General features: G+C 52.4%; 1 protein-coding gene across 1 annotated transcript in view; it reads right to left on the minus strand.

Annotated features, from left to right (window-relative positions):
* Positions 1-1,687: 1,687 nt before the first annotated feature.
* The window catches only part of PPP1R9B (protein phosphatase 1 regulatory subunit 9B), a 46,213-nt gene continuing 35,068 nt past the window's right edge, over positions 1,688-12,832 (minus strand). The window contains exons 6-10 of the mRNA XM_090044718.1: positions 9,247-9,399; positions 7,935-7,988; positions 6,651-6,880; positions 5,872-5,968; positions 1,688-4,762 (exon numbers count right to left, since the gene is read on the minus strand). Coding sequence (XP_089900844.1) covers positions 4,709-4,762; positions 5,872-5,968; positions 6,651-6,880; positions 7,935-7,988; positions 9,247-9,399 — 588 coding nt within the window. The 3' untranslated portion in view covers positions 1,688-4,708. The remainder of the gene's footprint in view (positions 4,763-5,871; positions 5,969-6,650; positions 6,881-7,934; positions 7,989-9,246; positions 9,400-12,832) is intronic.

Below are 12,832 nucleotides of genomic sequence, written 5' to 3' on the forward strand. Positions count from 1 at the left end.
TTGCCTCTTGACAAAACTGGCCAACTGCGGCCTTGGCCTCACCACGATCCACTGGCTGCGGAATTGGCTCCGCGGTAGGACCTAGAGGGTGGTGGTTGCCCGAAGTCAATCGTCATGGTGCACTGTGACCAGTGGGGTCCCCCAAGGCTCTGTCCTTGGGCCTATACTATTTAACATCTTCATCAATGATGTGGACACCTGTGTCAGAAGTGGACTGGCCAAGTTCACTGACAACACCAAACTCTGGGGTAAAGCATCCACATCTGAGGATAGGTGGGTGTTCCAGGCAGATCTTGACAGGCTCATGAAATGGGCGGACAAGAACCTGGCGGTGTTTAACACCGAAAAATGCAAGGTTCTCCACCTTGGGAGGAAAAACCTGCAGCATCCTTATAGGCTCGGCAGTGCAACGCCGGTTAGCACTACAGATGAAAGGGACTGAGCCTTCAATGAGTAAAGTGAGCAAAATGCTGGCTTGCATCCATAGATGCTTCTCAAGCAAATCCTGGGACATCATTCTCCCACTGTACTTAGCCTTGGTGAGGCCGCAGCTAGAGTACTGCATCCAGTTTTGGGCTCCACAATTCAAAAAGGATGTGGAGAAGCTTGAGAGAGTGCAGAGGAGAGCCATGCGCATGATCAGAGGTCAGGAAAACAGACCTTACAACAACAGGCTGAGAGCCATGGGACTCTTCAGCCTGGAAAGGTGCAGGTCCAGGGGTGATCTGGTGGCCACCTATAAGTTTATCAGGAGTGACCGCCAGGATCTGGGGGAACGTTTGTTCACCAGAGTGCCCCAAGGGATGACAAGATCAAATGATCACAAACTCCACCGCAACCAAATCATTAATGAACATCTTAATAAGGGACTCTCTGGGGACCCCGGCCTCATCCCAACTAGACATCAAGCCATTGATGATTATTCTGGGTACAATGATTCTACCGGTTATGCATCCACCTTATATGCTATCAATTAGTTAGTTTTTCTTTAGCTTGCAAATAGGAATGTCAGGGGAGGCAGTGTCAAAAGCCATGTTAAAATCAAGGTGTATCACATCCATTGCTCTCCTCCTATCTACAAAATGTGTCACTATGTCATAGAAGGAAATCAGGTTGGTCAGGCATGATTTGTTCTTGCTGAACCCATATTTGCTGTTCTTTGATGACTTCCTCCATGATCTTTCCAGGTCTTGAGGTCAGACTGATTGGTCTATAGTTCTCCAGATCCCCCTTTTTCCATTAAAGTTGGTCACTGTATTTGCCCTTTTCCTAGTCAAATCCTCACCTGACCTCCACAAGTTCTCAGTGATGACTCTGAGATTACCTCAGCCAGTTCTTTGAGTACTCTAGGATGCATCTTGCTTAGTTTGGCTGACTTCAGAACATCCAGCTTCTCTAAGTAATCCGTATTCTGTTCTTCCACTCTCAAAGCTGCTTATCTTTTCCCCTGTCCTTGCTGCTAACTGTGCTCACCATCTGATAGCTGAAGGTATCGAATACTTCAGCCTCCTACATCAATAGATATAGAATACCGATATACACACACGCGCAAATACACACACGCACACAAATACCAGTCAATTCTCCCCCAGCCAATGACAGCAGCACACTACACCCCATCGCACCCAGCAGAAGTCAGGATAGTGCCAGCAAGGAGGGTGCATGTAGAATAACAGTGGCACAGGGACAATGAGGGTCTGTATTTATCTGATATGATCTGATGAGAGGACATTGCAATACAAAACCAGAAACAATACATACATACATACATATATATATATATTATATACATACACATTTATACGTGTGTAAGGAGATTAAATAAAAATTTAAGACAACGTCCCATTGCTCTGTCCTACCCATCAAGTTCGCTTGCCCTCCGGAGGTCTCTGCTCTCCACACTGCCAAGTCTTTTAATACTTTTTTGCAAGTTCCACAATGTATCCTGTGGGGGGGCTTGCTTCCAGTCCAGCCCCCACACATGGCTTGCCCCACCCAGAGGGCCATTGTCCTGTTCAGAGAATGCAGCTGGTCCCTGGGAGGCTCACCAGAGACCTGGATCCCACATCCAGTCACTGTCGGAGACACAGCATTTCGGGGCATCAGGAAACAAAATGGAGGCAGAAGGAGAGGGGGTGCTGCTGCCATATCCCCAGGGGAGAAGGCATCAGTTGGGCCTGTAAAACCTTTTTTAAGTGGGCGGGTTTGTGGGGAGAGAATGGACTGTCCCCCCCCACCCCCCCAAAAAAAATATCCAGCTTACAAAGGAGGGGGGAAAAGTTATCCCAGCCACATATAAATACTGCTATTTTTTATTATTTACACTTTAAAAGCAATATTTTGGCTTTTAAAAAATTAATTCGGGGGGGAAGGTTGTTGTCACTTAAAAAAAATACTGTCTGGCCTTTCTGTGAGTGGTGGGGGTCACCTGGGTCACCTCTCCCGCATGCCAGGGTATAATACTGTCAGGCAGGTACCCAGTGAAGGGGGTGCTGTTGGCTCCCAAGGGTGTGACTCCATCTGCAGAGGGACACACAAGGGGACTAGAGATGAGGATATGGTTCCCAGCTGGCAGCACCCTGCCTCCCATGATAACAGTCAGCAGGGAGAGTAGGTTGTGGACCCCAGCTCTTGGGGGCAAGGAAAGGCAGGCCAAAGGGCCTCACTTTCAACAAGGGGCATGGGAATTCTTTCCCCACCCTCAGGTGATCTCAGGGCCCCAGTGCAAATGAGATCCCTTTCCATGAGATCCCTTTCCTTAGAGGAAGGGAGGGCAGGATCAGCCAGCCTGAGAGGAAGGAGGACTTTCAGTTTAAAGCAACACTGCTTAGTAATTTTGATGCCTGTTGAAGCTTTGCTGGCACCTTTGTTTTAAACAAAACCTGCCCCCAAATGGCCAAAGTGAAAATAAAGCACCATCATCACGGGGGCTGGAGCTAAGCAGGTGATCCAGCTGACCTAAACACAGAGTATCAAGGGGAGCCATGATTCTGGTCTCCATCCTGGTCCTGCATGCTGCCACCCCTGGGGCAGCCCATATCAGTGGCAGCATCAACAGCCTGGGCTGTAGCTTGCCGCTAGGACTGAAAGAAGAAGGAGGCCCTGGGTGGAAGCTGGGTACTGAGGACAGGCCCAAACCCAGGAGCTGCCCTTGGAGCAGAGAGTGCACAGATGGGCTTGGGCAGCGCCTGGGTAGGGAGCTCTTGGCCCAGGCTGCATCAAAGCACTACTCTGGGTTGCCAATGTTAGATGTCCACTTGGCTGCACGTGTGTGTCGGGGTGGCTGGGCAGGCAGGGAGGCCTGTATCATCTAGCACTTCAGGGAAAATTTGGGGGAAAAACAGGAAAGCAAGAAAAGCAGATGAACACCAAGGCCTTTCCAACACGAGAAGACTGCAGCGTGACTAAGGTAGTGTGGTGACAAAGGTGGCACAGCGCAGCGCTTGGATGGGACACAGCCTCCTGCCCCATGCAGGGTGAGAGCACCAGCTCTCCGTGAGGCATTGCACCCATCAGCTCCCTGCAGCTGGTTCTGGGGTGCGGCCAACACCCCCTCCCAGCCAAAGCAGCACCAAGCAGCATCCCAGCCCCCCTGCCAAGGGCATGGCAGGAAGCTAGAAGCAGGCACAGCCCTACCCCCCCCAACCCCAACCCACAAGCCCTCATGTTCCTGCTGTGGTCCTCTTCCAGCCTGCCCCGACATAGCTAAGTGCAGGGCAGCCACCACAGGCAAGGCCCCTTTACACAGTCCATGTAGCTCTGTCCATCCTGCTTGGGAGGGAAGGGCAGTGCAGACAGCATGCACGCACCCTGGCATGCTGTTCACCTGGGGGGTGTTGCCCAGATCCCCCTGCCTTGCTGCCTGGCAAAGGTCTGGTTCAGCTCAGGCATTGTGGTAGCATCCTGAGATCATCCAAACTACCAGGGAGGCAGATCTGCACTGGAGAGGCCATGATTCCAGTCCAGGCAGCCTTCCAAGGTGGGCAGGGGCAGGGGTCTCCCACCTGGCTCAGCCCCCACGGCACGCCTGCAGTCTGCCTCCACTCTTGGCGCTGCCCAGTCGATGCCTTGAAACACACAGGCTTCCCACCACCAAATGAGACCCAGAGCATGACAGACTGCGCCAGGGTTAATAGCTCCGAGGGGAGGAAAGGAAAGAAATCAGCTTCCCTCCCCCACCCGGTCCTCTCCACAGAGGCTCTATGTGGAAAGAATCGGGGTCAGTTCTTGTCAGCCTGATTCCAGTCACCCCCATGCCCCTTAACAGGCTGGCATGGGCCTAGGGGGTGCAATCACCTGGCTCAGTGCAGTCCTGAACCAGCAAGGCTGCTGCAAAGTCTCATCAGCAGAAGCAGGTAAGTGGGGGGAGGGGCAGTGCTGGCATATGCCCTCCCTCCCCGTCCAGGATCCATCCATGAAGGGGAGCAGAAGCCCCCTCTGCAAGGCCCACCCATGCAGTATCATTCAGGACCCAGCTGGACAATGCCAGAGCCCCTCCCTGCACCTTCAATCACTGTCCTTCCAAAGGGATGGGGGGAGGGAGGGAGGATTTTTGGCCTCCCAGTAGTGGTTTCCATGTTGTCTCTCTTCCCTTCCCCATTGTGGGCAATGGAGGGGAGCTGAGATGTGAGGGGATGGGACAGGAAAAAAGGGAAGGGTCAGTGCGGGGAAGGAAAAAAACGTCAATTGCTTCAAGTCCTGGGCAGGTTTAAGTCGGGTTGGAATTTTTCAGGGTCTGCAGCTTCCCCTCCAGCTCGGAGATCTGGAAATGGACAGAGGGGCGATGTTATAGGCAAAGAAATGGGAAGGGGAGGAGGATCGCAAGGGTCTTGAGGGGGTGAAGCTAGGAGCCAGATGGGAGGGGGCTGCTGCGGGGCGCTGTGAGGAGAGAGAGGCAGGGGGTGGGTGGGTTGCACAGAGGAATGCAGGAGGCACTGCTGTGAGGGTCTGATGCCAGGGTAGAGGGAGCCATGTGGAAGCCATGAGGTGCTTTATGCCACACATCAAGTGCTGGGAAAAGTTGGGGGTACTGGGAAGGGGTGGGACTGGGGGTACAGTGCAGGGACTGGGTCCTGCATGCAGGTGCTGCCCTGAAAATGCCCTGGCTTGAGCCGGGGGGAGGCATGCCTGGATGAGCCCCTCCAGCAGCTAATGGGCAGCAAGGGGCACAGATGCCAGCTGGGAGGGGAGGATGCCTTGGCACATTCCCTCTTGAGCCAGGCTTGATTTGCCCAGGAGCCCAGCAGAGGCAGTCAAACTGCTCCCTGGCCTTCACCAAGGTGAGGCAAGAGGCTTGTGCCCAGTAGGGACAAGTGGCATTTGCTTGCCTGCACCCATGCTAGTCAGCAGGGGGCACCTGCCTGCAGGCAGCAGAATGGGTACCCAGTGCCTTCTGGTTCACTCACTCCCTGAGGAGGAGAGCCATCATAGGGTGCCTGGGGACAAGAGGTCACTCTCTGTCCCCACCAACCCACCATGGAAGGGGGGGGTCCCCAACCCATCGTCTTCAGTAGGAAGCCCCTCATCCCTGTCCAGGTACCCACTGATCGTGCACTGAGCTATGACCTAGTATTCAGGATCTGGTAGGACTCAGGACCCAGCATGACCTGGCATAACCCAGGATTAGGCAAGACTTAGCCTCCCATAGGAGAGCTAGTATGACCTCCTGCCCATCACCAGCAAAGGCCACCAACCCACAAATGAGGTGGAGAATGCCACGCGTGGTGCCAGTTCAGAGTGAAGTCTGCATGGGTGGTACAACAAGCCACCCGCTAAGCCAGGTCCAGAACCACTCAGCCAGAGCAAGGGCCCTTCTCCCCTCTTCCCACTGTGGTCTTAAGGTAACCCCACACCCTGGTCCCCGGTGCCCACCTTCTCCTGGAGCTTGTCAATCTCCTCCTTGTGAGCCAGCTCTGACTCCTCCAGGATACGTCGCTGGGCTGTCTCCTTCTTGAGGAACTCGATCTCCCTGCAGGGTAGGGGTGGGAACAGGACAGGGGTCAGATGCCAGTGGCAAGGAAAGGCCTTCCAGTGCATAACCGGGGGCCAAACAGTACAGAACTGTTTTACAGGAGGCTAGATCCAGTCACAGGGACTCTAGCCCTTGGCCCTGCTGTGCCAAGAGGAGAATCCACTAGCAAGCAAGAGTAGCAGGCTGTTATCCTCTTACATGGAGCAGCCACTAGATGATGAAGGCTGTGCTTGTATGTGTTCCACCCGTGTAGAAATGGGGTAAAGGGGAGGGCATGGTTACTGGAATGACTAAACCACCTCTTTGGCATGGCAGTCAGACCATTCTGGGGCAGGCAGAGCATCAAGTAGCAAGGAGTGTCTAGCATCTGCACATCCAAGTTCTCCTTACTGGGGTACATTTATGTGAGGCTGAGCTTAGCTAGTCTCCTGGCTTCCTTGAAACAGGGGCCAGAGCAGGCAGGTTTCAGACCCAGGAGATCTGGGAGCAGTGATGTTGGGAGACCTATAGGCAAGGGGGATCAGAGACCCCTAGTCAGGGAAGTATGGGGATATGAGATCACAGGTCTGGGTGATCCACAGTGGGTGGGAATCAGAGCCTCCTAACCTAGTAGAGCCACAGGAGATAGGGACCTGAGACCCTAGTGTGGGAGAGTCAAAGGATGAGACCACGGCCTTACTTTTGCTGGTACTCCTTGATGAGCCGCTTGGCCTTACTGTACTTGCGCTCCAGGGTCTGATACTGGGCCTGTGTCTCCTTGAGGTGCTCATCCACAGCCTGGCACAGGTTCTGGGCCTCCATCCAATACCCCTCCAGCTTCTCCATCCGCTCCTTGTTCTCCTCCACACTCTGCTCCAGCTGTGCCTTCTCAGCCCGCCAGCGAGCCTTCTCCTGCTCAATGGACTGCAGCTTGGGGCAGAGCAGAAACCACAGGGCTCAGGAGCCACAGCACATGAAGACCATAGCACAGATCACCTATGGGTGCCAGGGGGGAACTCAGGGAGGGTAGGAGCTGCACAGAGGAGACAAGTGTGGAGAGCATCCAGCAACAAGCGGATTGGAGGTGGGGGAACCCTGAGTGTGTGTGTGTATCTGAGTGTACTTGTGCCTGTGTGTGGTTGCGCAGTTTAGTGCAGTGGTGTCTGTTTGGGTGTGTCTTTGTGTATCCACCTGTTTGGTGCAATGGGGCATCTCTGGCCATTGCTGCATGTCTCTTTGTGTGCACTTGTGTTAGTGCCTAGGTATCTGTTTTTGTATGTGTGCACATGTGGTGTGCATGCTCAATCTGTGTTTGGGGGGTGTTTTAATGTGCCTGGGCCTATATGACAGGGCCTAGTTGTATTTATGTGTGGTTGTCTGTGTGTACAGCTGTATGTGTATCTCCATGTATGCTTACATCTATGTTTGTTGGTGTGTGTGTGTATTCATTTGTCTCCATGTTTGGATGTGATTGTGTTGGAGTGTGGTTGTATGTGGCTCTGTATGTGGCTGTGTATCTGCATGTGTGATTATGTGTGGTTTTATCTATGTGTGGTTCTGCATGTTTCTGTATGTGTCTTTGCATGTGTGCATGTCTGCTGAGTTGTCTCTTTGTGGCTGGCTAGTGTGTGTTTTTGTGGCTGGCTGCAGAGATCTCAGCATGTGCAGTTGCGTAGCTGTGTGTACCCATGTCTGCAGCTCTGTGTGTCTTAGTGCCTGTGTACCTCTGGGCACTGTGGGGCAATAAAAAAAAATCAGCAAACTTGGAGTGAGAAGGAGACCAAAAGATGCCAGGGGGAAGGGCTGACAGGGAGGAGGGGGGAACAGCGGGGCAGGGAAGTTGTAGCAGCTCCAGACTGTGGGTGAAGCAAGCAGGGCTATGAGGGGAGAAGCATTGAGAGAACAAGGACAGAGTCATGGAGCTTGGCAGAGGGCCTACCCCACCCCCATCCTCCTACACCCCTTGTCCCTGCCCTGGGCTCACCTTCCTCTTTAGCTGCTGGATCTCAGCCTCAGTTACGGCGTGCTTGATCTGCAGCTGTTGGAAAGGAGCAGAGCCTTAATACCCCAGTAAAGCCAGCAAGGTGCCAGCACTATCCCTTGGTACCCTCAGAGGGGCATTATCCCAGGTCATGGCAGGAACTACACGGTCCCTTCATCTTTACATTGAAATCAGGGAGTGAACACTGGTGTCCTAGTGAAACCCCAGTTAGCTATACAGTTTCAGTGAGTCCCCACTATACACACACCTGACAGGTTTGATTAGCGATGGGACTCTCCTCCAATTCCTTGTCTAAGCTGTTGAGTTAGCATGGCTGAACAGCTGCAAAACACCTGCTCCATCCCAGAGGTGGCTGCACTTCAGTAATGGGGGACTGATGGTTTCATACTGATATGACTCTCCTGGCCTTGATGCAGTGACTTCAGATTTGCACCACAGTGAGAAGAGAACCAGGTTTGTGGGGTCAGACCCCCAAAGGGCTCAGCACCCACAAGGTGGGTTCGATCTGAAGCCTCCAGACAGAGCCCTCCTGAAGACCTAGGCCACATGGTCTGAAAATCATGTTGGGACCATTCAGCTGACAGATGCTCTGCTGAGGTGAACTGTTTCTATTTGGCAGGAGCAGAGCAGCTGTACCTGAGAGCCTTGGAATTGAAGGGGTGTTGTTGCAATCAGCATGCACATGGCTTCAATGCACTTGAGCTAAAAAAGGATGCCCACCAGCTGCCCGGTGCGGTGCCTAGTGCATAGATGGCTTGGGAGATATCTATGCGGCCCTTAAGACATGCTGGTAGAGCTTCCAGCCACTAGAGGGCAACATAACACAAAACATGCATGTGTGCACCTTCCCCACACACAGAGTGCTCTCATGCACTATATACCTCCTTCCATACCTCCATGCACAGACACTTACATCCATATAGTTCCTGACCCACATGTATGTCCATGCACCTCAGGGTGCACATGCACACAGACACATACACATACACACACGCACACCTCTGTTAGTGTATATACACGATCATAGTCACATACGGATTGAATTATGAATGTACATGTATGCATACACACAGTCAGGTACCTATGTAAACATACTTGCACAGAGACAGTAGCATACACACATGCACACTCACATTGGTAAAAACATCCTCATAAGTGCATGCACACGTATGGCCCTATGCACCTGCATGCATATGCATGCATAGACATTTGGGTTTGTGAGTTACTGACCCCTCCCATCTCCCTGGATTCCCAGGGCACAGGGTTTACTCCCCCCACCCCCCGCATTCATTACCTCCTTAAATTTGTGCACCAGCTTCTCAGGGTCCATCTCAACAGGGGACAGCATGTCCTCATTCTCAGCCAGCTCGAAGACTTCAATGGCCATCTCGCTGCTGGGGAACATGGGGCTCATCTCCTCGTCTTCGTCCGTAGCATATTCGCCTGTCTGTAAATATAAACCGGGGGGTGGGGGGGCAAGGCATTGGCTCGGTTCTGGCTTCCTCTCCTATAACTCCCCAGGTATATGATGTAGTACTCACACAGACCAGATCACAGTAACAGCTCCCCACTCCACTCACCATCCTGTACCACCCCTTAGCAAAGAATGCAGCTCCCAGGATCAAAACAAAGCACTACTCTAGCTTAAGACTGGCCCTGTGGGGACAGCACCTCTGCTGACACTCAGGAGACCCAAGCTCCCCTTGCAGCTCTGCCACTGGCTCCCTATGTGATCATGGGCATCACCTCATCTTCCTGTTCCCCTTCTGTAAAATGGGAACAATACCTCTGTGTTGCATCTTTTAACTGTATATACTTGGTCCCATACTCTGTGTGTGTGTTCTGGGTATTCACAGCACCTAGCACAATGGAGACCCCACAGTGGATGAGGAGTCTATGCATCAGGTCAGTACAGTTAATTGCTGGGGAACACAAGTCTTTCCATTGGCTTCAGGATGCACTGGACAAAGCTCCTTTTCCTCAGTTTGCCTTTGAAAAGCTGGGAATTGTATTCCCCATTTCAAAGTGGGGCATGGCAGTGGGGGAAACTGAGGCACAGTGCAGCTGTCAAAGGTCATGTGGCCAGTCAGCAGCAGAACCAGGAGCAGCACTCGGGACACTCAGGGCCAGATCCTTCCCCACCTAGGTGCAATCTAAGTGGGCTTAACTCCTATTCCACCCTGCTTGAGTCCCTGTTAGGCTGTTAATGCAGAAGGTGGCTGGGTCCACTTTCTGCTCCCAGCTTTGCATGATGTCATCATAGGGCTGAGATGACAGAATATTACACAAGTAGGTGCATTCCTGGTTTTTCAGAGACCTGAGCATAGTGGGGCAGGATTGCACTTAGGCACTTATCAGGGGGGTTAGGATCTGGGACCATAAATCTTTGTCCCATGGGCCAGCCATGAGACCAGACTGCTCGTAGCTGTATTTACCAAGGCAGGGCTTCTTAAAAAGGCTCAAGTGATACAGGTGCATGGCTCTTATTGAAGCTGAGTTCTAGGGGAACTGGTACCTTACTTTAACAGGCTGCATTCAAGGTTCCTTTGCTGTATGGGCAAGGGGGTTAGGCAGCTGGCAGGAGAGATGGAGGCAGTGCACACATCTCCTGACACTTTACTTGGGAAGGGAGCAGTGGCAGTGCAACCTAATATCATTACTGTAATTACTATTTTGTGTGGTCCAGTTCTATTGTATTGAAGCCCTCAGAGGCCTCAGGCACACCCACTACCCAATTAAAAGCAGATTTCCAAAGCAATTCAGGCTAAGTGCAGACTGGAGGGACTTTGTGACCAGGTTTTTATCATGTGTCTGTCCCAGTACAATGGGGTCCCAACCCTACCCTATGGTGTCCATGCTGCATAAACCCGATATAATCACCATCATTAATACAGTAGTGTAAATCAGTGCTACTTCATTGAACTCCGTGAGCCACGTCCCCAATGAGTTTCATAGTTTCATAGTAGGTAGGGTCAGAAGGGACCTGAGCAGATCATTGAGTCCGACCCCCTGCCATGGCAGGAAAGAGTACTTGGGTCAAACGACCCCGGCAAGGTGTTCATCTAGCCTCCTCTTAAAGACCCCCAGGGTAGAAGCCAGCACCACTTCACTTGAAAGCTGGTTCCAGATCCTAGCCGCCCTGACAGTGAAGTAGCGCCTCCTGATATCTAGTCTGAATCTACCCTCTGACAGCTTGTGACCGTTATTTCTAGTCACTTCTGGCAGTGCTCGGGAGAACAGGGACTCCCTAAATGCCTGCTGGTCCCCCCTGACCAGTTTGTAAGCAGCCACTAGATTCCCCCTCAGCCTTCTCTTGTGGAGGTTGAACAGGTTCAGGTCCCTTAGCTTCTCCTCATAGGGCCTGCCCTGCTGTCCCCGATCATGCGAGTGGCCCTCCTCTGGACCCTCTCCATGCTGTCCACATCCCTCCTGAAGTGTGGCGCCCAGAACTGGGTGCAGTACTCCAGCTGCGGCCTGACCAGTGTCACATAGAGGGGGAGGATAACCTCCCTGGACCTGCTTGAGATGCATCTGTGGATGCATGACAGGGTACGGTTGGCCTTCCTGACCGCATCTCCACACTGCCGGCCCATGTTAATTTTGGCATCAATAATGACTCCAAGATCCTTTTCTGCCTCTGCACTGATGAGAAGGGAGTTCCCCAACCTGTAGGTATGGTGCTGGTTCTTCCTCCTCAGGTGCAGTAACTTGCACTTGTCAGTGTTGAAACCCATCCTGTTCTCATCTGCCCTCCCCTGTAACCTGTCTAGGTCCGATTGCAGCCTATTCCTCCCTTCTAGCGTGCCCACTTCTCCCCACATCTTAGTGTCGTCTGCGAATCCAAACAGGTGCTTTTTACACCCTCGTCCAAGTTGCTGATGAAGATGTTGAACAGTGCGGGCCCGAGGACTGAGCCCTGGGGGACCCCACTGCCCACATCCCTCCAGGTCAAAAACGACCCGTCCACCACCACTTCTGGGTGCAGCCCTCCAGCCAACTAGTGACCCATTTGACTGTGTAGGTGTCAACACCACAGTTCCCTATTTTTTTAATGAGGATGGGGTAAGAGAGTGTTGAAAGTCTTCCTAAAGTCCAGAAAGACTACATCTACTGCTACCCCTGTGTCTAAGGATTTTGTGACCTGATCATAGAAGGCCACCAGGTTGGTTTGACAGGACCTGCCTCTAATGAACCCCTGTTGGTTGCCCCTAAGCATAATCTCCCTTGCTGGCCCCTCGCGGACATATGCCAGGATAACTCTCTCAAAAAGCTTAACCAGGACCGAGGTAAGACTGACTGGCCTATAGTTTCCTGGGTCCTCCTTCCTCCCTTTTTTGAAAATGGGAACCACACTGGGTCTCTTCCAGTCCTCTGGCACCACACCAGAGCACCACGAGTGCTCGTAAAGCCATGCCAGGGGTCCCGCAATGAGTGTAATAAAGTATTGCATCATTGACGTCAGTGGGTCAAAATCCCAGAGGGTGTAAGTCAGTGCAGCAACTCTGAAGTCAGTGGATTCCAGGTTTGTACCAGATGAAGATGTGAAGTCATGGTCATCATCCCCACAGGACAGAGCACTGTCAGGGAGGCATTCCTAGCTCTGCCCCTGAGCTGCTGAGTGACCTTGGGAAGCTCATTTATTCTCTGCGCCTCCATCTCCCTGTCTTTAAGATGGAAGATCTCATTCCTGCACTCCTTTGTAAAGCACTTTGACAGCCGCTACTGAACAGAACTATATGACAGCCGAGCCCTTATAATCAGACCCCACAATATGCTGTTCCCTCATTTTCCAGCTGTCTCCCCTTCAAGACAGTGCCCCCAGGTCTCCTGCAGGGAGATGCCACCAAGCCTAGAAGCTGCCATGTTCCACCAGGAGGTGG

The sequence above is a fragment of the Crocodylus siamensis genome, chromosome 4, assembly GCF_052110815.1.
Source record: "Crocodylus siamensis isolate JL-2025a chromosome 4, ASM5211081v1, whole genome shotgun sequence".
NCBI lineage: Eukaryota > Metazoa > Chordata > Crocodylia > Crocodylidae > Crocodylus > Crocodylus siamensis.